Source organism: Pelodiscus sinensis, chromosome 1, assembly GCF_052426305.1.
Source record: "Pelodiscus sinensis isolate ZL-2025 chromosome 1, ASM5242630v1, whole genome shotgun sequence".
Taxonomy (NCBI): domain Eukaryota; kingdom Metazoa; phylum Chordata; order Testudines; family Trionychidae; genus Pelodiscus; species Pelodiscus sinensis.
The window spans coordinates 272,448,317-272,474,839 of record NC_143052.1 but is presented as its reverse complement, the minus strand read 5'-3'; the positions used below and the strand labels follow the sequence as shown (position 1 = coordinate 272,474,839).

Below are 26,523 nucleotides of genomic sequence, written 5' to 3'. Positions count from 1 at the left end.
CATTCTTAAGATAAAAAGTACTACTACAGAGAACACATTTAAAAATGTTAAAAGAACCTGCATTCATGCTAATAAGACCAGCCCAACCTATCTTGAACTCAAGTAGGAGCAGTCCTTCCAAACTCCATCCAAGGAATCTCCTTGTGGCTTCCAGGAAATTACAGCTTCAGCTCAGAACAAGCCATGGGTTATGGGTCTCAGCAAGCCCAATGCTCCAAACCTTCCTTAAGGCCCCCATGGGCTAGGGATCCTGTTAATCTGCTGGATCACAAGACAACTCCAAGACTGTTTAAAACCAGTGGGTCCCAGGAGAATCATGTTTGAACAAGTATATGGCAATCTCTGTAGCAGATAGCGTCAAAGGGCTGATAACTGACAGAACTATATTAGCATTCCTCTAGGAGGAGAGGAATTACATACAATTCCATACCATAACATACACAATCACATTTTTAATATGATGGACCCAAAAAAGTATTAGCTCTAATTCACTGAGGTTTAACTTCATTTAGTCAAGTATATGCAATAAGATTTGCCAAGGATATGACAATATATTGGTCAGGCATTCACAAACACTCCAAAATTATGATCAAATTACATTTTATCATGTCTCATAACTGTTAATCTTGCAAGCTTCACTTTGTGCATTCTATCACTGCTGTTGATGGAAACTACCTATTTTAAGAAATATTTGCTGAAAGACTGCCTTTCTGCATCTATGCATTTGAATTTCTCCTGAATTTTACATTAACATAGTACAGCCAAATTAAACCCATAGGAAGCAATTAAATTTCAAGCATACAATCTTAGCATACCTATTTTTTGTATAAATCTGAACGCTTGTTAAATATGGAAAATAAACAAACAGGCTGTGTCTACACTGACCACTTATTCCGGAAAATCAGCCGCTTTTCCGGAATAACTTGCCAGCTGTCTACACTGGCCCCTTGAATTTCCGGAAAAGCACTGACGATCTACTGTAAAATCATCAGTGCTTTTCCAGAAAAACTATGCTGCTCCAGTTCGGGCAAAAGTCCTTTTCCGGAAAACTGTTCCGGAAAAGGGCCAGTGCAGACAGCACAGATTTCTTTTCCGCAAAAAAGCCCCGATTGCGAAAATGACGATCGGGGCTTTTTTGCGGAAAAGTGAGTCTACATTGGCAGGATGCTTTTCTGGAAAAGCACTTTTTCCGGAAAAGCATCCTGCCAATGTAGACGCACTTTTCCGGAAATACTTTTAATGGAAAACCTTTTCCGTTTTAAGCATTTCCGGAAAAGGGTGCCAGTGTAGACGTAGCCACACTGTATGACCTTATGTTAATGACATCTGCAAGAACTGTCGACAATAAGCTGTTAATCTTACCCTTGAGAAGATGTTTTCCAGAGAACTAGTCAAGGATTTCTTGGCCTTGTTTTTCAGAATGTCGAGTTTAAACCGGCCACTGCTGGCAGTGTTTTCTGGGATTGCATTATTTGAAATGTTCTGTTAAAAGTAAGCAAGAAACTTTGGTAGCTTTGGTAGTACTTGGGGCATCTGAAGGCCTCTGAAAGGTAAAACTGATCAAATAACAAGCAATGTACCCTTTCTAATATATAGAATGTCAGCTACCTGACTAAATTAATAAAAAAAAAAAATTAAAGAAATGAAGCATATGGCCTAAAAACGTAACATTCCATACATTCTCCTCTGCACCATAATTATTTCTTAATGTGTTTAGGCTGATAAAAGGTTTTTTCGGCATTGCTTATATTGTACTAAAATCTGCAACAAAAATAACCAGTTTTTCCAAGTGTACAGAAAAAACAGAAAAGCAACCCCAATCCCAAATATAAATTTTAATAACTTTAATCAAACATGCCAAAGCAAATAAAAAATAGTATAGTTATGTAAAACTGATGAGGAGTCCTCTCTCATTAACAACATAAAAGGATAAAAGGTACAGTTCTCATTGCTATACTCTAGCATCATGCTACTAATGTTATTGAAGGATGTATGTGAATAAAGTAATAGAAATAAATATTGGAATTTACCAATGGTGCCTCGCCAATATGGACATGTGTCTTTTGTTTAGCTTCACACAACTGTCGCAAATGTAAGATCACAAGTTCATTTTCTTCCTGGTCACTCACAGGCTTCATTTTCTGTCAAGAACAGACAAATTAAAAAACAAAATCTCTTTCAACGCATTCATTACTACTTTCATTTTATTGGATTTATTAGAAATATTATGAATGTTCAATGTGTAAGGGTACGTCTACACTACATGCCTCTGTCGCCAGGGGCATGTAGATTAGGCTACCAGGCATAGGAAAATGAAGCAGCGATTTAAATAATCGCCGCTTCATTTAAATTTACATGGCTGCCGCACTGAGCCGATCAGCTGTTTGTCGGCTCAGCGCGGAAGTCTGGATGCGCGGGTGTCGACATCAAAGGCATTTGTCGACCACCCAGGTATGCCTCCTGGGATGAGGCATACCTGTCGACAAATGCCTTTGATGTCGACACCCGCGTGTCCAGACTACCGCGCTGAGCCGACAAACAGCTGATCGGCTCAGCGCGGCAGCCATGTAAATTTAAATGAAGCGGCGATTATTTAAATCGCCGCTTCATTTTCCTATGCCTGGTAGCCTAATCTACATGCCTCTAGCAACAGAGGCATGTAGTCTGGACGTACCCTAAGTGTTCTTGGAAGTTAAGTTGTTCCTGGTGCTCCAGATGATAGCAGTTTGTAGTATGCATTGCATATACACTATGGCTATGTCTACACTACAAGTTTTTGTGGCAGAAAATATGCTAATGAGTCACAATGTCATTGGCATATTTTCTGCTGATTCTGCGCAAGGGGTTTTTGCACAAAAAGAAGCAGTGTAGCCACTTCTGTTTTGCTCAAGATCCTCATTAGCAGTTTTTCTGCTGCAAAATCTTGCAGTGTAGACAAAGCCTATTAGTATTATTCAGCGATTTCTAATAACTTGTATGAAAATTTATGTAGTACCATACAGACAGTATGCCTTGCACTGTTCAAGCAGAGCAAAAATTACAAAAGCACTTAAGTGACTTAGGATACAAGACCATTTTCGGAAGTGGCTAGGTGCTTTTGAAGATATCATTGCAGATAGGCACCTCCATGGTAGCTCAGATTTGTAGAGGTATTTAGGCGTTACTCCAATGAGGATTACTCTGCTTAACTGACTTACAAGCCTAAGTATTACTTGAGGTCAATGGAACACAGGTTTCTAAGTATCTACATTATTTTTGAGAATGAGACTCTGCAATGCCTAATTTTAAGTCGCATTTTCAAAAGGTAGTCCAAGTTCATTTTGCAAATGACACTTAGGTTCCTAGGTCAGTTAAACATTGACTCAATCTCTTAAAAATCTTATCCCAAGTGCAATTTTAAAGTGCCAAAATGTTCTTATGCATTGTATCAATTCTTCACCTGCACATTAAATATACTTGCTTATAGAGCCCTGAAGCAGGATGGGGATCCAACAGGAAGTAAAATGTTGCAGATGGGATTGGATGGGCAAAACAAAACAAAAACCTAGTCTGCAGTAATTTTCAGGAAAACATTAAATCTCTTGTAAGCATATCATCAATAAAATTTCCACAATGTAAAACAAGTTTTTCTTTTTTAAAAAAAATAAGTTTTTAATACTTTCAAATGTAAGCAAGGGACAAAAAGATTTAATGTCTATCTATCTATCTGTATGTATGTATGTATGTATGTATGTATGTATGTATGTATGTATGTATGTATGTATGTATGTATGTATGTATGTATGTATTTATTTATTTATTTATTTATTTATTTATTTATAATAGGAGTTGAGGTATTTTTATATGGTTTAAGCTAGATTTATTTTATTCTCTTAACTGGTAAAAATTGAGCCTGAATTATGTTATTATATATAAACAATATTAACTTTTTTAATAGCATGGGGCAATTTGTTTCTCTTGCAGGACCTAAAGTTTTTGGAAGGTGAAGGGGAGTTAAAAAAAAAAGATACATGATGTGGGAACAGGTATGGGGGGCCATGATGGTTGTTAGTTTGCTTGTTTGTTTTTTAAATCCTGCTCAGGGTTCTTCTTGTTTATAGAATGAACCTCCAGAGTCAATACTCATATGTACATAATTCTAAGGGGAATTTTGGAACCATGTGTTATTTTATCTTCTACTATACTAGAGTCACTTTATCGCTGACTTTTCTTTTTTACTGCCTACGTCACTTCATTATTTGAATGCTTCACGTACATTATAGAACTCAGCCCACATCTCTCCACAAGATTGGGAAGTACTGTTTTCCGCATTTTACACAAGGACCAGATGTACAGACAGATTAAATAACTTTGCCCATTGTCAATGATAAGTTTAAAGCACAGTTGGGAACTGAACTGTTCCCACAGCAGCACTTTCTCAAATCACTTTAGACTGGTGTAATCTATAATAATTTTGAGAAATGAATTAATATGGAATATTTATACCATGCTGTTGACTGTAAGAAAGCCAAATACCCATATCACTTCTTTCAGCGGTATTTCCTAATTTAAAATATAACCCACTGACCACCGGAAAGTCAGCAACTTTAGCACAAAACTTTGCACACAGGCACACAAACACACTAAAAAGACTTCCAGAATACGAAGGAAGTAAAAATCTATGCAGATAGGGGAGGGACACAAGAACTACATTGACTTTATTACCTGAACACGTTCAAAAATGTCTGCTTGCTCATTATCAGTCAGTGATGACAGGTGTCTCTGAATTACAAGTTTGGCTCTTGGTGGGTAAAGACCTTAAAGAAAAAAGAATTAAAATAAATCCTCGGAGAACTACTAAAACTCATTTCATTCATCAGACTATCCTGAGATTCCTAACTATGCTACTAAAAAAACTATACAAATATAATGCACGTTTAAAATAAATGGAAGATGAGATATTTTTAGAAAGCTTTCCAGTTAAAAAGCTATTAACATATTTACAAAGTACTTTTCAAATACTATTAAAGTGCAAATCTCTTACTTTGTCAACTCTTACTAGATCATAATGAAGAAAGAATTCAGTGCCTTATTTTAATAGTGGATAGGGAATCACATCTGGGAAACATTTGCATAGAACACCACAGTGAAAAAAACTCTAGGACCTTGTATGGAGGTCCAAAGCTGTTCCTCTTTCTCCCCCAATACACTCCAACCTGCCCTTGTCCCCATCATCTCTTATATATTCAAGTCAGGCTCCTTCCTACTCCTCAATGTTTTCTGGATGCCCAAGGGGGATCATTTAGGGTACGTCTACACTACGGGACAAAGTCGAATTGAGATATGCAACTTAAGCTACACTAATTGTGTAGCTGAAGTCGAAATACCTTAACTTTTGGCACTATCCACACTGCAGGCAGTCAAAGAGCGAACACTCTTCTTTTGATTTCCCTTACTCCTCATGAAAGCAGGGTTACCAGCATCTACTAAAGTGCCCCCTCACTTCGAATTAGCTGTCTTAATTAAGCCACTAATTCGAACCCTGGAAGATCGACAGTGGCAGCTTCGAACTTCCTCTGCAGTGTGGCATACCCTCCATATAGAGAAGAAAGTCTACCTACTCTCTCTGTTCCTGGGCCACAGCAACTTTAGCTCCTGGGAGTAGCAACTGTAGCAAAAAAGTTCCAGTTCATCATCAGGCAGACTATGCTCTAGGACTGCAGCAATTTTCAGATGTTTATACCCCAGCCAAATCTGGATGAATTGTCACAGGGGAAAACCAAGGCCCTAGACAACCTCCATGTCTCTGCTCAAAGAATAAAAATCACACCTTAAGTTTAAAAGATAAGACTGTCAAACATTAGCCAAACACCACATTCTTCCCTGCCCCCAATTACATTTTCAAGCCACTGAACCATTTTATTTGAAAACCCTTTTAAAAAACGTTTAGACTGATGCAAACACCCAGCATGGAGGATTTTAACCGGAATCATTAAAGTTTGGCAGAGTAACCTGAAGCAACTGAATATCACAACAAAAACGGTTAGGCTTCCTTTACAATAAATCCTTTGGTAATAGGACACCTTTTGGTTGTGTCTGAAGCCCAACAAATATTTAAAGACACCAAAAACACTGTAGCAACAATTATTTACAAAAAGATTTTCAGAAGTGACTGGTGATTTAGGTGCCCAACTTAATATATATATTAGAAGGTCCTATTTTCAGATGGTCAATGTTCTGTACTTTTGAAAATATTGGGCTCTCTTAATGTGTCTCCAGTGGTGGGCGGGGGAATACCTAAGGTGAAGTACCCAAACTCACAAGTCACTTTTGAAAATCTTGGTGTTGGCTCGTTTTCACTTCGATGAATCTTTCTATGCATGTCATCAGGACAAAACAGCTTATGCATTTGTAGCTTTTCATTAAGAAAGGAGGAAATTCCTAGCCATGATTTGCCACTTCTGAATAATCTAGTGCTTTAACAGAGACGTGTACCCAGACAGATTAGCTAGAACATTGTACTCCCCCTGCCAAGATTTCTTGTGCTTTTCATCCACCAGAGGGAGCTCATAATTCTGTAGTGATCATGTTTATTTCACAAATAGAAGTTTTGTGGTGTTTATTACAATGTACCTTGTACAAAAACAAGAGACAAGTTTCTGTGTGAACGCCCCGCTACCTTTTAGAGAACAGAGTATATCATATTAGATTATGTATGTTGGGTTTCACCCGCCAGATTACGTTATTTCTAATAACCATACTGTCAAATATTATAAAGCCATATTGTGGCATATTTAACTGTCATTGAAGTCAAAACTGTGTGTGAAGTCAGATCTGAAGTCAGGTGGTGGCCCTAAATTAATTATCTTTGTTTAATTAATCTCATAGTTTAACAACATATTTAATGCAATTGAACAAGTAATGAAATACATAAAGCACTCAACTTCTGGGGGGGGGAAGCAAAAACCTCCATCCCATCATCACTGTCCCTTCATTCACTACCACTTTTAAAGCCTCCCTTAAAAACAATGGGCTCCAAATGTGTTCAGAGCACTATGTTGAGAATTTTTAAATGCTAAAAATATATAGAGCAGGAGTAAAGACAGAAACAAAAATATTTGAGACTTTAGGCCGATTTTAATTGAACTAATATCTGATGAACTAGGATACTTCTGGAGTGAAAAAAGAAAAAAAATCTAGATAATTTGAAATAAACTGAATTGGTACCTTCAATTCTTTCACAGAGTTTATGTAAAGAGTGCATAGGACAGGCCTCACACAGTTTAATCTGAGTCTTGGCATTCTGTAGAGCTGCAGCAGTGCTAAAGGCTTGTTTCAGGGTAAGCATTATCTCATCAACCTAGAAGGAAAAGAAAAACAGAACAGACTATGAAAATTCTGGGTATTTTCGAGACAGATTGAATGTGAAATTATTCTACAATAAAGTTTTGTTAGGAATGTTTCCTGTTCATACGGCATAATCATAAAAACATGCAGTAGTTTAGTGGTCCAGAAAACAAGGTTCCATTCCTAATTTGCTATGGATTTCAACAGGATGTCAGACAAGGACATTGTAGACAATAGGAGGAAGGTGCCTAGTGGGATTTTCAAAAGGGCGTACATGACTCCCTATATCTGTGGGGGTATGTCTAGACTAAAAGCTTATTTCGAAAGAGAGCATCCACCCCTCAAAACCAGTTTGAAAAAGTGATCTCCTTTTTTGAAAGAGAGCATCCCGATTGCCTGGACACTCTCTTCAAAGAAAGCCCTGATTGCTATTCACAGAATGGCCACCAGGGCACCTGTGCTTTTTTCGATTGCCTCTTTTTTTGAAAAATGTTCCTGTTCTGCATCCACACACGCCTTTTTTCGAAAGAGCTCTTTCGAAAAAAGTGTTCCTCATAATTTTAGGTTTACCAATGTTGAAAAAAAACCCCTTCATTCTTTCAATTTAATTTTGAAAGAATGTGATTGCAGTGTGGATGCCAGTGTAGTTTTTTTCGAAAAAAGGGAAGTTTTTTCGAAAAAAACAATGTAGTCTAGACATACCTTGGGTGCCTGAACACCTTTAAAAATCTGACCCTTCAGCAGCCTTCTAAAAATTCACTGTATGGCTCTGTAGATCCCGGTGGGAATTTACTGGCCCATTTCTGAAATGGTGTACATCCCCAGCTCCCCCTGAAAAAAATCAAATCAAATCGAGCCATAACTTTGTAACTTTAAGCACTCAGGCTTGGAAAATAGGTCTCACTGTACACAGAGATTACATTTTATTTGCCAGTAGCTTCAAAAAGCATATTATGATCCTCACTTCTAAGATATTTAGATTTTAGCTTCATTGGGTACATACTTGCAGTAGTGATACAAGTAAAGGGCTCTACTGATGCTTCTCATGGGAATAGTTATGTATTATTTTTTTTCCTAAAATAGTGTATTTGTCCTGGTGTAACTCACTTAAGAACAAAATACTTTTGATATTCTGCTGGTATGTCAGAAACTTTAGGTACCAGCCTCTTAGTCCCTTACTCACTTGGATCAAAGGATTTGAAAGACAAGCTACAAGTTTCTTTGTAACCAACAAATAACTCATATATTGTTTTCCAGACTCCAGCCTGCAACCTGCTCTTTTCTCACATAGCCCACAAATACCCTAATGCAGTGTTCCCACACATTGGCATACTGGATAAGGTCAGTCTTTATTTTGCATGGGAAATAGGCCAGAAGTGAACATTCTCTCCTAAATTGGGATAGATATTCAAATGTGCTTTGTAGACAGACTTCTCAGAATCTCCTTCCCTCTTATGCATTTTAAGGACACACAAATCAGCCCACTTCCTTGTTTTTTCTGCCAGACTGAAAATTGTGTTGAAATTGACAATTCAATTCTTAGAGGGCTTTCGAATATTGTACTTCTGATCCAGTTCTTTGCTCTCATATATCACTTTTCTGTGAAGCACATTTGTCATGGATGGAACGTGACTGCACGTTCGGGTTTCTGTCTACAAGCAATCTGCTAACATTCAAACTAGGATCATAAAAGGAGGGCTAGGATTATAAAAATGTGATCTGTTGATCATCAAGCAAAGCTTTGCATAGGTGGTGGAAGCCTGCATTAGTCAGTTTGAGTTCTGTGGCATGTGCTATTTAATGTTGTTTGGTAGCTTCTGGCTGAGTTCTCACAACTCAATTTATTCTTGTCCTGTCACAAAGATTTCACAAGGCTCGTGGAATGCAGTCACAATTACAACGGCACAGCCTACCACTCTGCTTTACAAAGAGTAAGTCTCTTTCCCATGCCTCTGTCCATTTAAATATTTATTTCGAGTGGAATATGTATTAGTCTTAAATATGTGAGGGAGTTAAGGAGGAGAGTTTTATTTATATAATCCACCTCCTTTCTTTTAGGTTACCTGTGAATTATTGTCAGGGTTTAAATTAACCATTCAGGTAAAGATATATTTTTCTTGAAATTACAATCAGCTGACCATTCAAAGGAGTGGCTCTCTCTCAAAATTTGACAATGGGTCAGATCTTTAGTTGGTGTAAAGTAGTGTAGTTCCATGAACTCCAGTAAAGCTATGCTTGTTTCCCCCAACTGACGATCTAGCCCTACACTGTTTGAAGCCCTGATAACAAAGCGTAGCCCTGAAACAACTGCTGCAGTACTCCGTAATGCTCAAATTGTTTGGTGCTCTGAACTGAACAGAGCTGGCAAAAATTGTATCTGTTAAACATATTTATCAAAAATATGACTTTCAATTAAAACAACTTTAAGAATAATTTTCTTTTTTGTTTGTCTTCTAGACAGCTACAGAATTAGTTGAAATAATTTAATTCTTGAAAATTGTTTAAAAGTAAGAAAAAAAATATTTAAAATTTTTTTAGAGGGTTCCTCCCTCCTTTAACCTAGCTCTCATTATAACAATTTGGTTTCTTAGTACCTGCCATTAAAAGAGCACTGTGCAGCTTGAAAGCTTGTCTCTTTCATCAACAGAAGTTGCCCCAATAAAAGTTATTATTTCTCGTCTTTCTCCCCCTAAGAAAATAGTGCAAAGGCATTACTTTATATATGTCATATCTAACAATTGTGTATGCTGTGTCTCATAACTACAATGACTAACTGATGACTCGTCCATTATGTCACACATTTCAACTATCCATTATGCAGAATAATTATAGATCCACTTTTTCTGCTTCAAACCTGAGGTCCCTACTTTATTTTTATGCGCGTGGCACAGGGAAAGAGTATGACAGCTTAGTACTGGAAGCCATGGACTGGAATTCAGTACATCCAAATTCTATTTCCAGCTCAGTTACTAATTTAGTAAGTTTGGCCCCAGTTCACTAAGGAGAGGGAAAAAAAATGTTCTCCTTGCCCTCTACGAAGAAGCAGCATAGTCTCGAGCAGCGGTGGAAGTTTTTTGTCACCAAAAGTGGAGGTATGTGGTGATTTTTGTTGCATCACAAGTGAATGCTCCCCATGTTTTGTTGCTAGAAAGCGTAGATAAGGCCATAGGCTTAAATGGCAGCAAGGAAGGTTTAAATGGGGCAATAGAAAATGTTCCCAGTTTGAGGGCGATTAAAAGTGCTGGAATAGTTGCCTTGGGAGATAGTGGAATCTCTGTCATTGGAGGTTTTTAAGAGCAGTTGAGAGACTCACCTGTCAGGGATAGTCTAACTAACACTTAGCCCTGTTGTGAGTGCAGGAGACTGGCTTAGATGACCTCTCAAGGTCTTTTCCAGTCCTGTGAGTCTATATCTCAACAGAGAAAAACCTGCAAGTTACTTACAGTCAAATATTCACTTACGACTTGATCTAGCCACCACCTGCACACTCAAATATATGCACCTGGAATTTGTTAGTGTAAACATCTGATGTCTGCAAATTCTAATTCCAGACATGTCCAGATGTTAAGCATTGCTGCATGCACATGTAGTTATGCATTCACAAAGGAGAGCAGATTCTGAATCACTGAGCCTCGGTTTACCTGTATGGAAAGCAGGGACAACACTTATCTGCATCACATAGCTTCAGAAAAATCAGAGATTATTAAGAGTTTTGAGATCCTCTGATGAAAGAGATTACCAAAATGTGAAAACTGAGGGCTTATCTACAGTTACAGTACCAGAGGCACCGAGAGCTTCTTCTGTTCGTGCAGGTATTCTACCTCCCAGTGGCTATATCACCAAGAGAAGCCCTCCAGTTGATATACTGCTGTCCATACTGGGGGTTAGGTCAGCACAACTACACTGCTCTGGGGTGTGGATTTTCCATGCCACTGAGTTATAGGCTTGGTCTACACTGCCATTACCATTTATGACAATTACTTACCAAAGATTCACTTGCACACTGGAACACATAGCACACATACTGGTTGATCCCAGTTTCAACAGATTCCCGACAAATGAAACCAAAGTGGTCAACATGTTGTATACCCTGAAAAAAATGAAAAAGTATTAGTGATGTATTCATTTTAAGATACCAAATCAGGTCAGAAAAATATAGTGATAGTAATATTTCAGCTCTTCCCAACAGTTATCTTTGGGGTACACCTCCTTTATCCCCTACTGAGAATTTGTAGCAAATAAAAAATCTGCATGGCTGCTGATATTAAGCATGGCAATTCTTCGTTTTTTCATGGCTGCCATTATTTATCAAAGAAAGAAGTGTAATACGGTTACGAGTCATAGGACTTCTTACACATACAAAAGGGCCATGAGTAAGAGGAAAGAAATTTAGCTAGGATACAATTTTACCTTAACTATATTCTTCCTTGGATTTAATTAGTCCAGATTAGCCCCTATCTTCTCACCTTACGACACTAGGACCATTTTACCTATGGCAGCTCAGGTCCTTCAACCTCAAAGTGAGAGGGCACAGATTTTATACATGCAAAAGGGCCACCCTTCTGACCTTCACTTTGGTTAAGCCCACATATTTACTTAGAGAGCAGACCAGATACCAGACTCAGCATAAACCATTTTAATACAAACTTAGGAAGAATTACAGCAAAATCTGTCTGAGTTTTCTCATTTCCTTGCATAGGGGAAGGTGGGATGACACTTGCGTCACTGTACCTGAAAATAGCACAGCCAGTTTGTTAACTGTACTTCCAGCTCTGTTCTCTACCAGGGCATCTCAACTGGTCATACAACAGGTCACATGACAATTGTTTATTGTTCTAAGTTACTCACAAGGTCAGTGAAACTTAACAAGAAACCCGCACAGCTGTCTGACACTTGAAATTACACATGTAGGTATATACAACTGCATCATATATATTAGTTGGATTGCTCAGATAAATTTGACACATGCATTTTACAGTCTGAAATTAACCACCCTCCTATACTCATGTCACTGAAAAGCAGCACATTTACCAAGGCAGCGGTAAAATAATCCTAAATACACTTTGGAGAGATTGCTGCTTCCTTTCATTTTAATCAACTGTAAGCTCCTAAGGGTGAATATTCCAGGTTATCACAATAAATCCATGATAAAGGAATGGTTAACACACTGTGTTAAACAGTGAACAAATGCGGATGTATTCAAGTATTTGGCTAGAACACATTAATATTTCATTTCTATTGACCATAAGAATTCTCCTGGGTTGTTTGAGGATTGTTTTGGTCTGTTTTGTACTTTTAAAACAGACTCCTTTTCTAATATGCCACAGATATTTTGGAAACAATTTTGTTCGCACCTATTCACTTTAGTTCTCAACAAGTTTTTTTTTTTCCCCCACCCTCCCACTCATGTTATGTTCTAGTGAAAGACTACATAATCACTAATATGAAACAAAACTAAAACAATTTATTGCCTACAAAATGCCCAGTTTGGAAGAAGGTGGTCTCAAGCAGATGAAGTAATATCTTTTATTGGATCAACTTCTGTTTGTGAAAAACAAGCTTTAAAGCTACCAAGAGCTCTACAGGTCTGGGAAATGTAGGCAGAGTCACAGCTAAATACAAGATTGAACAGATAGTCTGAACTTACGCTTCCATGTGCTAACCTATTCTACTTGTGCTACTTATGCTAACCTATTTGACCTTGTATTTAGCTCAGACACTTTTAGTAAGTTTCCCAGACATGAAGAGGAGCTTTTGTATTTGAAAACTGTCTCCCTCACTGAAAGAAGTTGGTCCAATAAGAGATATTACCTTATCCACCTTGTCTCAGTTAAGAAGAAAGCAGGAACAGAGACTGTCTGAGACACTAGGGTCAGTCCCTACCATACTCTAAATATCAATGACTTCATTCATTATCAGTGTTTTTCTCCTGAGCTGCCCCTGCCAGCTACCAGTACCCACATGGAAACTGGCAGCTGCCATTCATGACATTACCTAGTAAGCAAAGTTTTTAAGACAGACCAAAATCAGCCACAGGGACTCGCCTTTTCCACCTCTTCTTGTGCGCCCGTCTGATCTGTGTCTGCTACAAATACTATGAATTCATCTTTATTGTTGGTAAATATCTAGTCTATGTGAGCACTCTGCTTGCAGCCCTCTTTTCCCTACAACACAAGCAACAGTTAATGCTAATCCCAGTTTTCATTTGCAAATTATGTAGTCATGCAACAAAGGAAGATTTTGAATGGGGTTAATTTATCATCTCACAAGAGTGCTTTGGATCCAATGCTGGCCTAAGAACCAGAAGGAAATGCATTTGGAGACCTTTAATAAGCTTTAAAAAGGAACAATGGTTTGGTTCCCTGCTCTGGCACACACATAACTGTGGAATGAGGAAATGGGAACTAAGGATGTTAAGGACTAGTCGATTCCATCCCGTCCCCCCCTTGCCGCCTCTATCAGATAGAGGCAGCAAAGGGAGGGGAAAAGGGTACTTCAAAGCAGCAGCACTGCACAGCTGAGCCCGGAATCAGGTGTGAGGAGCTGCCCCTTTGAAACACTGAGGCGGCATTCAAAGAGGCAGCACCTCCCAGCTGATCCCTGGCTCAGCTTTGCAGCACTGCCCCTTTGAAACGCCAAGGCGGCATTTCAAAGTGGCAGCGCCATGTGGAGCCCGTGTTTGGGGAAATGCTGCGCAGAACCCAGGATCAGATGGGGAGTCCCCAGCTGACCCAGGGCTCCGAAGAGCATTTCAAATCAGCAGCGCAACATGGAGCCCAGGGTCAGTGGGGGACTCTGGGGACTTTTGAACATTTCAAAGCTGGCATGCCCTTGTGCAGCCCAGAGTCAGCAGGACTTCCTGTTGGCCCCAGGGCTGCAGCAGAGTTCCACATTCCCCCTTTGAAATGTACAGAGCCTGGGAGCTCTTGTACATTTCAAAGGAGGAATGCAGAAATGCCTATAAACTAGTAGATGGAAATTAATTTGATTGTTTCTCATCAGCTCTTACCTATATTTCATCATCTTCCTCTTTTTACTAGGGCATAGAGAATCTCTGTTAATAGACACTCTCCTAAGGGATGTCTATCTGATCCATGTACTATTGTGTTTAGTTATGTTTAGTTTAAAAACAGGTCTACGATCTTTTAAATTTTAAGTGCCAGCAATCTGATTCCATTTTGGTTTAGGCGGAGCCCCTCCTTCCTGTACAGGCTTCCCCTTTCCAAAAGTTTCCCCAGTTCCTAATAAATCTAAACCCTTCCTCCTTACACTATCATTTCATCCATGCATTGAGATCCCACAGTTCTGTATGTCTACTTTGCTCTGTGTGTGGAACTGGAACCATTTCAGAGAATGCTACTAGTGAGGTCCTGGATTTCAGTCTCTTTTCCAGCAGCTTAAACTGTAGCATGTGGTGTTCTTCATATTCAAAATATTATTACCTCCAACATCACTCCATTAGATTATATTTAACATTTCCCGTTACTCATGGAAGGGGACAAGAGGGCACAGCATGACTGTTTTACCAAGTTTTTATTAGGGTTCTACAAAGAAAGCCAAAATTTAGTTATACAGGTGTTAATTAAAATAAAAGTAGAGCTGTTTAAGGAGTGACATATGGTACACAACTACTAAATTCAAGAACATTGTGTACTGTGTTTTTATTTAATCTTCTAAAATCAACACATGCTTTGATTGCCTCTTTCTACTATCATGACAGCATCTCAGAGCAAAAAACCCAACACAAAACACAAAACAAAAAACAAAACAAACCCTTTCCAGATAGTACTGGAACTACTCAATAAATACATACCTGAGAACATGAGGAGATATCTTTAAAATTCTTTTCAAGCACAACAGATTTGGTGTCTGGGCTGATGAGGTTAATTTCAAATCGTCCAACCTGGAAAATTAAAAAAAACAAAAAAAAACCAAACAAACAAAAAAACACACACACAGAGACTGTTTTATAAGGCACAAGTGAATAATACACCAAATGAAGTTCAGTAACAGGGCGGGTTCTGTCACTTTTGCTTTAGCTATTCATACTGAGTAGTACAGTAAACTTCTGATAATCTGGCACCTATGGGACCCAGGGGGTGCTGGATTATTGGATATGCTGGAGTATCAGGAGGTACTCCAGAAGGGTCTGTGGAGCGGGGGGGAGGGTGGCAACAGGACAGCTCAGGCTGCAAGCGGCAGCGGCGACTTGGGGAAGCAGTGGAACAGAGCAGCTGCGCTGCTGTCGGGTTGGTCCCGCAGCGCTGCCCCTCACCTGATCGGCGCTGCGGGACCAACTCGGCAGCCACCCAGATGCCCTGTCCCAGGCTTCCCCAAGTCTGCCACTCGTCAGTTTCAGCAACGGCAGCGGTGTGGAGCAGAGAAGCTGGAGTGTTGCCGGGCACCAAGCAGGGGGGTGAGGGGCAGTGCTGTGGGACCAACCAGGCAGCACCCCAGCTGCTCTGCTCTGTGTCTCTTCCCCAAGTCCGCCACTGGTCAGTTTCAGCAGCAGCAGTGGCACACTTGGGGAAGCGGTGCAGAGTAGCTCCAATTGTCCGGCTGGCCGAAGCACTTCCGGGTTCCAGTTAGTGCCAGACTATCGGGAGTGCTGGACCACTGGATGCCGGACAACTGGAGTTTTACTGTAGCTCATTCAGTGAACAAAGCTGGCAGAATTTACCCCTTATGGAAAAAGGAAAATGAGGGAGAGCAATTGCTCCTAGGCAGATGTGTGACTCCACTGCCGCTGGGGAGTTCTCCGGGCTCCCCAGCCAAGGCCGCTCCAGCCACCTGACCCCAATGATATTGGGGGTTCCTGGCTGGGGCAGAGGTTCCCAGACGCCATCTGGCATGGCTGATACTGGGGTTCCCCTGCATAGCCACCACTGACCCAGCTGGGACTCTGCAGACCCCACTCTCCTGGGGCTCTTTGGTCCAGCAACATCCGTGATCTTGTTGGACCACAGAAGTTGCCAGACCAGAGTCCTGGATTTGGGAGGTTCAGCCTATATAACAACAACAGTCTTGGTTTTCAGTTCATTGTTTAAAATAAAGGTGATGCATTTGGCTTATTTTTAAATTGTCAACAAGAACAAAATTATTTGCTGCAGTGAATTTTCCCTCTGCATTTTCATGGACTACTCCCCAAGGGCATGTAAATATAGCCTATGGAGCTTGAAGGGCTTTTCAACTAAGTCCTTTCACGACCAGTGATGGGCTGTGGGTTTCTAAATGGCAATATATTTCCTCACATCCGTTAGTATTTCTCAAGAGGATGAAAATACACATCTGTTCTCCAAAACAGGGGGGGAAAAAATCCCTAAGCATTTAGCAGCCTATCAGTTTAAAAAGCAAAATATCTTTCCTTTTAAGGATTACTCATTCTAATAATTTTCTTTTGTTTGCTTAGTGCCTATGTTCTGAAACCTTTAAATGAACATCAGAGGAGATAAGCTAGACTAAAGAGTTTGAGGATAAGCTATTGAACTGATCTTAAAAGTATAATTTTTCCAACAGACTTTTTGCAAGACACACTATTCCTATTTTAGAAAAGAAAACTTCTTAGCATCGCTGAAATTTATCAAAAAAGAAAATGAGTCAAACTGCACATTATTTTCATATCTTAAACTGTTTAACATCACAAAAGGGAGATTTTGTTCACTCTTAAAATAATGTTATAGATAAAAATCAATCCACAAAACCTCTTGAAAGAAGCCTGAATACTAGTATCAGAGTGTAAAACAAAACACACTGTTCTCCTATTATGTTTATATTCTCAAACTAATAGATAAGCAGTTACATTCCCTTCAAATATACCAGATCTCATAGGATTTAAACTTCAGCTTTCCCCAAAATATCTGGGATACAAATTATTCAATATTATTTAAAACATTTTCCAGTGTGGTTTCATGTGTTGCAATACAAAACAGAAACTCATATTTTGGCTTAACAGAAATTTGCATAAGATGTTTCACTATGCATCAGTGATAATAATGATGAAAGTCAAACACTCCTAATTCTATTGCATGCATGAATTGTGGCACCTACCTGAAACAACATTGTTCTGTTCTTCTCAGAGTCCGAGGGCTGAACATGACTGGGTGCACTTGCATGTCTCCTACGTGGCTGTGTTTTCAGACTGGTATCATGAACCCTTTTTTGCATAACTGCTGTGAGGCTGCTGCAGCGAGAGCGGAATTCCTGCTGCTCATCAAAGCCAGAATCCTCCAAAATTCGCTCAGGGAAGGAGACACGGGCACCAGCCAGGTTGGTCTGGCCTCCAATTGTAAAGATCCCAATGGCAGCGTTTGAGCCATCTACCTCCTCAAATGGACTATCTGATGGGGAAGCTGGCACGTCTCCTTCGTACAAGGTTAAGTCTGAGCTGGAATCTGTGCTCCGCTGTTCGCTCAACAGTTTCAGGCGCTGGCGCTCATGTAGGCTAAATTTCTCAATGCAATCATCAATTAGAGTGGATGGGGCTTTCTTATGGGCCACAGTCACCTTTCCACAATACAAAACCTCAAATTTTTGGGAATTATAGAAGGCATCCTCACTGTCCTTTCCAGGTTTGGCATCCTCTTTCAGAGCGGCTTTGGACACTTGCCTTATGCTGCTGATCACATCAGGAACCTGGATGACAATTAAAAATCTTCAATAAGAAAACCAGAAATTAAATACTAAATCCACAAATGTCAATATGAATGACCTTAAAAAAAAGGATTAGAATCCAATGCTGATTTGTACAAGGTCAGATAAAAATCATCATTATCCTCAATTGGATTTGTCAGAAGAGGCTTTGTTAGCACAATCCGAAGGATATTCCATCTAAGACAACAAATATTTATGCAAACAATATAGATGCAAGCTGGTGGCACAAATTGCAGTACCACCTCAAAATATATAGCCAGTCATTGCTAAATCTTGTATGCACCATTTCTCAAGGTTAATGAGTGTCAAGAATATTTCTAAAGCCTTACCAATTTTGCTACTAATAGACCCTTTTAACACAGGGGCAGGCAAGATACAGCCCATAGGCTGGATTCGGCCCGCCAAATCTCAGGATCTGGCCCATGTGCTGCCCCACCAGGACCCCAGGCATAAAGAAGTGTGGGGCTGCTCTAAGTGGCTGGCTGCTCCCTGTGGCTCTCTGCTCCAGGCATGGGGGGAGGGGAGATGGGGAGGCTTCACGTGCTGCCCCCACTCCAAGAAAATTTCTCAGCTTCCATTGGTGAAACTAGCCAAGGGGAGTTGAAAGATTTTGCTGGGAGGTGGTGGCAGTGCATGAAGCCTTCCCCTCCCACTCCTCCCAGCGCCCAGAGCAGATAGCCACAAGGAGCATCCAGCCATTTTGACCAGTCTGGGACTGCAGCAGGCAGTAAGCCTGCCTTGGGGTCCTGCAGGCTGCTGGCCAGAAGTCGCCAAGGTGAGCATCTCCCAGCCAGAGCCTGCCTTTGCACCCAGCTCCTCACTACCTACCCCAACTCCCTGCCCCAGGCCACAACCCCTCCTGCCACAGAGCATCACCCAAGCCCTCTGCACCCCATCTCCCAGATCATAACTCCCTTCCAGATCCTGCATCCCTCCTACAACCCTTCCTCAGGTCAGAATCCTCTCCTGCACTCATGCCCCCTCCTGCGCTTTAAGCCCCAGATCACAACCCCTTTCTTCACCCCAACTCCCTCCCCTCCTCCCGATCCCCTACCACAAGCTCCTTTCTGTACCCAGCCTTTGCACCAGATCTCGCACACTCTCCATAGAGAAGTGCAGCCCTTGACCACATATCAAAATGTTGGGAGTTACCTCCTATCAAAAATTATTGCCCACCACTGCTTCAGTAAGTGAGCTATACTTGTCCCAACATCTAATTGTGGTACTTGGTACAATTATATGGGTAACTTTGGTTATGATTTTCTAGGGAGCAAGGTGCGCAGTGCATACTTTCACACACACAAGGCAATAGAGTGAGATCCCAGTTTGCATGGATATTGGTTGTACACCTGAATTTTGTGGTCCCACAGAGGTACAATACAGAAATAGAGTGTTAAATGAATAACTTACATTATTTGCCACAATATAAATAGCTTCCCTGGAGCTGCAAATGCTTATCTGAAAACTTCAGAGATTTTTTTTCTATCAGTTACTAAAACCTGATAGCTTTATGACTAGAGTGATTTTCCCCCCTTCAGAGTGTTAATTCCCTTGAATGCCAGTTAGGTTTTGGCCTCAAATGCAGTATGAGCCAAGTATGGCAGTGGTATTCTTAGAGATGCTTAACTGCAGAACTTGCTTCCTAATTTTTATTCAGAAAACCCATGACTACAGCATATAATATTAACCTCTTTGATTTTAAATTGTTTCTCTATGCCAGCGATGGACAATCTAGGTTAGTGAGTGGGCTGCAGTGGCCCTCCTTAATCTCAGAGGGCTGCAAGACTGTATAACCAAAATGGTCTCCTGGGATAGGGTAGTTTTGCTAATTGCGCTTGTGGAGCTAGAATTTGTGGGGCATGCCAACTGAAGCATAGCAGCACTCTGATTGGATGCAGTGGGAGAACACAGTTCTCAGTCAATATTGCATGCAATCAGCATGCACCTCACTTCACGTGGTCTTATTTTATGTGCATGTCATTTTAGTAATGCTGGATGGAAAAAAATATGCAGATGGAAATGAGTGGAATTTGGCAGCCCTGCACTTGGGCAACGGTAAATAAAATGTCTCGTGGGCCACACACAGAATCCTGATGGACCACAAGTTGCCCACCACTGTTTTATGCTATGGTTTACTGTAAAAACCCTCTGATATCTGAAAGCTCCAATCAGGTTAACTCTTGTTGCTTCATGAACTAGCAGCTGTTAAAAATCACTATAGGCAGTGGGGGCACAATTAGACAAGATAGTCATCAGAATGAAAATGTAAAGGACCACACCTCTCATCTAAATCAGCAATTAATATTTTGCAATTTAGTATTTATAAAACTCTCAAAAATACTTTCAAAATATGTTTCCAAGTGCAAGATGGCCTACAGCAGACAATGAAATGACTAAACTGTTACAGAAATGGAACATTTTCTATGCTTGATTTCATAGGGCTGTCATAGCTCCTCTTGAACCCAGCGAACAAAGCTACTTAAGGAATCTGTGAAAGGTCAGTCAAGACTATTCCTGAGAGGAATGTTTGCTCATTCTCCAAACAGCATTCATTTAAGCTACTTAAAAGTACTGTATCAACAATGTTAATGAATTACTTGTCAGCTATGCTTTCAGGTCCACAATCCAAAATAGTACATAGACAAGTACAAAAACTTTCAGGGCTACAAGTATGCCTTAGCACTGACTCTAGGACCAGTTTCTAGTGCTGAACTTTGTGTAGTGTAACAATCTAAGCAGCATCACTATAGCGGCTAACAACTATGCAAAGTTTGTAAAACAAAAACTGCCTGGGAGATGGAAAGGAGATGGTTGTGAATGTGCAAATAGGTCTTAAGCTAACAAAGATTCCCTCTCTGATGGATTTCACATGAAACTGCAAATCCTTTGAAACACCATGATACCTGGAAATAACAAATAAATTTAAAGCTGTTTCAATTTAAGAAAACTGAGCTTCATGAGATATTGGGTACAATGAAGAAAATTACATCGAAATAGAGACTGAAAAACCAGCTTATCTAGTTGTTCCATAATGGAGAAAGATCACTGTCTGAGTACGAATACAAAAATGGCCTCCCTCCCATATCTAAATTGGTAATATGGACTTTAAACACTTCATACAAGTAATAAAGGGACATCAGACAACAAGAATAAGGTGTAAGAGCTTCAATGGCAGATGTGCCAGACTGACCCCAAAATGCTACCTCTGTCAGCATGAGTGTGAGGTCAGACAAAAAAATATCAGTTTAAAGCCTTTAGTATTGCTTAGTCAGTCTAAGAGTATTATTTTGAACAAAGCCTTGCAATTCTTCTGGAAGATAGAAGAGGAATGCTCTATTCTGCTTTATTTATTTCTCTAACTTCTAAAAAGCTGGATGCAATACCATTATCATTTGGACTTACTGACAGATTATTTGGAGAGGAGTGCTGAGAGCTATTCTTCACAGCCTGCAAAACAACACTCAGGAGTCAGAATTCTGATGCACAACAGAAGATACATCTCTGGAAGCTGCATCAAAACAATGGGCACAGAAACTCTGTCACCAAGGACAGGGTAGGATGCAGCATTCCTTCAGCTGGTACATGAAAGGGCAGGCGGGGGGAGACAGATCAAGATGAGTGGAAGATAAACAGACATGTAGTTCTCAATGAGAACAAAGGCCTTTGATGCTTTTTGAAAGGGTTGGTTTAGAGATCAAGTTAAAGATACTGTACTGCATATTACTATAAGCACAGGCCCCATACACAAACAGTGAAATTTAAATGGCCATGTGTCACTATTAGGGGAGGGGAGTCACGTTGCATCTGATTAACATATATCAGGTTCACACTTTGGTAAGAAAAGCACTTTTGAGCTAAACGAGAGGTGCACTTTTAAACCTGTTGGTATACATAAGGATTTTATTAGTCAATAAATATTTTGTTAGTTAAGCCACGCTGGCATCATGTGTGTGGGGGGAAGGGGCGAGGAGGCATATGACCCCCCAGTGCTATGGGTGGGAGGGGCAAGGGACCAGAGTCTCTGGGCAGCCTGGAGGTCTGGAGTCCGCAGCAAGGGTCAGACTCCCTGCCCTCACCAGCAGTAAGGGGGGGAAGAGGAGGAGTGGGAAGTGACTCCACTCCCCCTCCTGTTTGCCACATCATTCAGGGGAAAGGCAGGACCACTCCCATACTCAGCAGCCGGAATTAGAGTGATGTGCCAAAGCCTAGTGATCAGAACAAGCTAGGGCAGGGTGGGCAGAAGCAGCCCCAGGCCACCTCAGAAGGGGTGGAGCTAGGATACTTCTGTGCTTCCCAGCCCTCAGACCCCGATTAGCATGCGGGTGGGGGAGCATGTGAAGCCTTTGCCCCTGCCTCTTCCCGCAGACAACCACCATCTGTTCTGAGAGCTGTCAGTTCCATCTAAATGCCCGTGCCCCAGGAGATGGAAGGAGACTTTGCACGCCCCGCCCCCCCTTCCCCCCCGCAACCTCCAAGCCATTCAGGGCTTGGAGAGGGGGAAAAAATGCAAAGTCTCCTCCTGCCCTGTGTAAGTGGGGGAACGAGCCCGGTATTGCGGGGAACTTTCCTGACTTCTATACTACCCCGGTAAAATGGACCAGCAAAAGAATCTGAGTCCCCACTCCCACTTTTTATCCAAAGGCCTCCCTGACCCTGAGGACTCCCCTTCCACTCTCCTGAGTAGCAGAGTCCTCGAAATCCCAACAAGGCTGGGCCCAGGTTTTCTAGGGTTTAATCCCCAACCTTGTAGTTACTTGGGGCAGGGACTAGAGTGTCCCCACTCCGCGGTGCTCTCTGCACACTGCACTCTTTCTTGACCCAGTGATCACTCCTATGTCAGACACAACCAGAGACTCCCAGCGCTGATCACGCCCCGCCTCCCAGCCACTTCCCCGACCCCCGCCAGGCTTCCATTGGTCACATGTCCGGTATTATCTGAAATTTTTTACAAGATAGAGGGCCCAAAAACTGGACTGTCCGGTTGAATAACAGACACCTGGCAACCCTGTCCATTACTAGCACCAGTCCCTTCCCCCGGTAGTCCTCTGGGCCACATCGCTCAGGGAGGGGGCCAGGAAGGGTATGTCCGAGCCCTCCCCAGGGATGAGTCACATGGCCAGTGCTGCCACTCGCCCCTGCCCCCTCCCACCCCCGTCCCATGTACTTCCTCACTAGTCAGCCATGTTAATCCACTACATCAGGTCAAACTGGATGAAGTTTTTAGTGCTCAATTAAAGAAGGGTTGTGATATTTTCAGTACACTGATGATACTTAGCTCTGCATCTTCTAAGGTCTTCCTGAGACAGCAGCTTGAAAGGGGGTAAACTGGCTGCAGCTCAGCCCAGAGAAGACAGCTCTGAAAGCTAGCCAGAAGTTACAAATGATTCGTCCAAGGAACTGGTGTGAGGATTTGTGACCACATCCTGTAATGCAGGCTTTACTTACAATTTAGAACTCATAATTGAGCCTAAGGTGCTGCTGGATTCACAGGTAGCAGCAGTTGTGAAAAGCACTCTCACACCTCTTACCCCTTGCATGACCAATCTTATCTTCCTATGGAATATGGATCTTGTGAACCACTGCAATACCCTATTCGCAGGTTGTGGTGTGAAGTCATATAGAAAATATGACAAATTAAGAAAACATTGAAACCTTTTGTGTTGAGCATAATACTTTATTTAAAATTAAGTTTGATAAACTAATGAGAGAAAGATTAAGTATTTTAACTGTTTCATAATTTAAATTAAACTGTTCTTTAATGCAGACAAGGGGGATCCAGTAGATATAGTATACTTAGATTTTCAGAAAGCCTTTGACAAGGTCACTCACCAAAGGCTCTTGTGTAAATTACATGGCCATGGGATAAGAGGGAAGGGCCTTTCTTTGATTGAGAACTGGTTAAAAGACAGAAAACAAAGGATAGGAATAAATGGTAAATTTTCAGACTGGAGAGGGTAACTAGTGGTGTCCCCCAAGGGTCAGTCCTGGGACCAATCCTTTTCAACTTATTCATAAATAATCTGGAGAAAGGGGTAAGCAGTGAGGTGGTAAAGTTTGCGGATGATACCAAACAGTTTAGGATAGTCAAGACAGAAGCAGACTGTGAGGGACTCCAAGAAGATCTCACCAAACTGAGTGATAGGGCAACAAAATGGCAAATGAAATTTAAGGTGGATAAGTGTAAAATAATACACATTGGGAAAAATAACCCCAACTATACATACAATATGATGAGGGCTAATTTGGCAATGACAAATCAGGAAAGAGATCTCGGCGTTATCGTGGATAGTTCTCTGAAAACTTCCACACAGTGTGCAATGGCGGTCAAAGAGGCAAATAGGATGCTAGGAATTATTAAGAAAGGGATAGAAAGTAAGACACAGAATATCTTACTGCCCCTGTATAAAACTATGGTACACCCAAATCTTGAATACTGTGTACAGATGTGGTTTCCTCACCTCAAAAAAGATATTTTGGCCTTGGAAAGGGTTCAGAAAAGGGCAACTAAAATGATTAGGGGTTTGGAACAGGTCCCATATGAGGAGAGGTTAAAGCGACTGGAACTTTTCAGTTTAGAAAAGAGGAGACTGAGGGGGGATATGATAGAGGTATATAAAATTATGAGTGGTGTGGAGAGGGCGGATAAAGAAAAGTTATTTATTAGTTCCCATAATAGAACAACTAGAGGACACCAAATGAAGTTAATGGGTAGCAGGTTTAAAACTAATAAAATAAAGTTCTTCTTCACACAGCTCATAGTCAACCTGTGGAACTCCTTGCCAGAAGAGGCTGTGAAGGCTAGGACGATAACAGAGTTTAAAGAGAAGCTAGATAATTTCATGGAGGTTAGTTCCATAAAAGGCCAGGGGATAGAAATGGTGTCTCTGGCCTCTGTTTGTCAGAGGCTGGAGAGGGATGGCAGGAGACAAATTGCTTGAGCATGGTCTTCGGTCCATCCCCTCTGGGGCACCTGATGCTGGCCACTGTTGGCAGACAGGCTACTGGGCTAAATGGACCTTTGGTCTGACCCAGTACGGCCGTTCTTATGTACTAATAGCAGCTGGTTCAGAAAATAAGGTCACCATACCCAGCAGGGTAGTTCTCAACCCCGCCCCCGGCCCTGCCCCTTTGGCCAGAGGCATCACCCCTTCCAGGTCAGCCCTCAATCACTTCCAAAATTTGTGAAGTGGCCCCCCTTCCGAAATTATTGCCCACCTCTGTGCTAGACAATACTGAATTCCAGAGGTTTGGAAAATTCCCTGGCTCACCACCGGTCAGGTCCCAAAGGTGATGGTATATAGGGGTTCAACCCGCAGTATTATTCAGTCAGGTTTAATGTATTCAACACTTTCTGATGCTAGTAGAAGCCTCAAAACAAATTACTGAAACTCTGGAAACTAAGCTCTAAATTAAATCACACATAGAAATAGAGTTTTACTGTACTATTATGTCAGTTAGATATATTTTGTACCCAGAGCTGTTGTAGCCATGTCAATCCCTTAATAGAGAAACAAAGTGGGAGATATATTGGTCCACCATGTCTCAGATATATTTTGAAAATACAAAGGAAGCAGAAAGAACAAAAACACCACAGATAAGCAAAGAGTGAGACCTTCAGGTCTGGAATAGCTAAGATTGATTAGCTAAGGTTCTCTCAAGGGAGCATGAGGCCAGTGGGGCACTGCTTGGAGTCCCAAGCTGGCCCCATGCTCCCCATGGTGCTTCCGCCTTTGAAATGTAGCAAGAGTTTGTGGGGGATTTGCATCCTTATCCACTAATCAAATAGCCAATACAAATTCCATTGACTATTTGATTAAATTTAGATTAACATCCCTAACCTTCACTCAGTTACTCTGGGGCAACAAAAGTTAAGATTGATGTACTTAACTCTATCTAAAGGAATCTTATAGAATTACGTAGTAATAAGAAAAGCCCCTTTTCTGATTAAAGCGCTAAACCTTTAATTTCAAATTTGCTAATAACTGCGCCTCAGCAAATAAGTATTTTAATTTCATGATTAAATGAAAACTTAAAGAAAGTTTGATACATTTAGAACCAAACTAATTATTTTTCCATTTCTCACCCAAAACAACAATAAAAAGCCCCGAAAAAAATTGTCTGGGTTGACTCGACAAGTCTTTTAAAAAATGTGATTTCTATTAAAATTAAAAATTTGTAAATACATTTAAAAAATGAACCATTCTAACATTTCCAAAATTTCAATTTTTTTTCCAGCCAAAATGATTTTTCAAATTCAACCAAAGTTGCAAATAATAGCAGTGTACCTCTGGCGAAAGGCCCCCTTGATGCTAAGTGGCAGAAGGCATAAATGGTGCCCAAGAGCTTCCAGGAATTCCCTGGGACTGATATCTATTTAATAGAGCCCACACTGCACAGGAAGTTTTCAAAATTAAATATCCTTACATACAATTTTCAGTTATGAATTTCTACAGAATCCTTAACATATAGGAGAGACAAGGTGGGTGAAGTAGTATCTTTTAGTGGAGCAATTTCTATGGTTGTAAGAGACAAGCTTTGAGCTTTCTG

The 26,523-nt window shown here is 40.9% G+C and overlaps 1 protein-coding gene across 3 annotated transcripts in view; it reads right to left on the bottom strand.

Moving 5' to 3' along the window:
• Positions 1-26,523, bottom strand: part of TBC1D4 (TBC1 domain family member 4) — a 166,280-nt gene that overhangs the window by 58,936 nt on the left and 80,821 nt on the right. For all 3 annotated transcript variants that reach the window (XM_075918883.2, XM_075918884.2, XM_075918886.2), the window contains exons 2-8: positions 17,374-17,958; positions 15,140-15,229; positions 11,312-11,416; positions 7,207-7,339; positions 4,705-4,796; positions 2,031-2,141; positions 1,363-1,482 (exon numbers count right to left, since the gene is read on the bottom strand). In XM_075918883.2, coding sequence (XP_075774998.1) covers positions 1,363-1,482; positions 2,031-2,141; positions 4,705-4,796; positions 7,207-7,339; positions 11,312-11,416; positions 15,140-15,229; positions 17,374-17,958 — 1,236 coding nt within the window. The remainder of the gene's footprint in view (positions 1-1,362; positions 1,483-2,030; positions 2,142-4,704; positions 4,797-7,206; positions 7,340-11,311; positions 11,417-15,139; positions 15,230-17,373; positions 17,959-26,523) is intronic.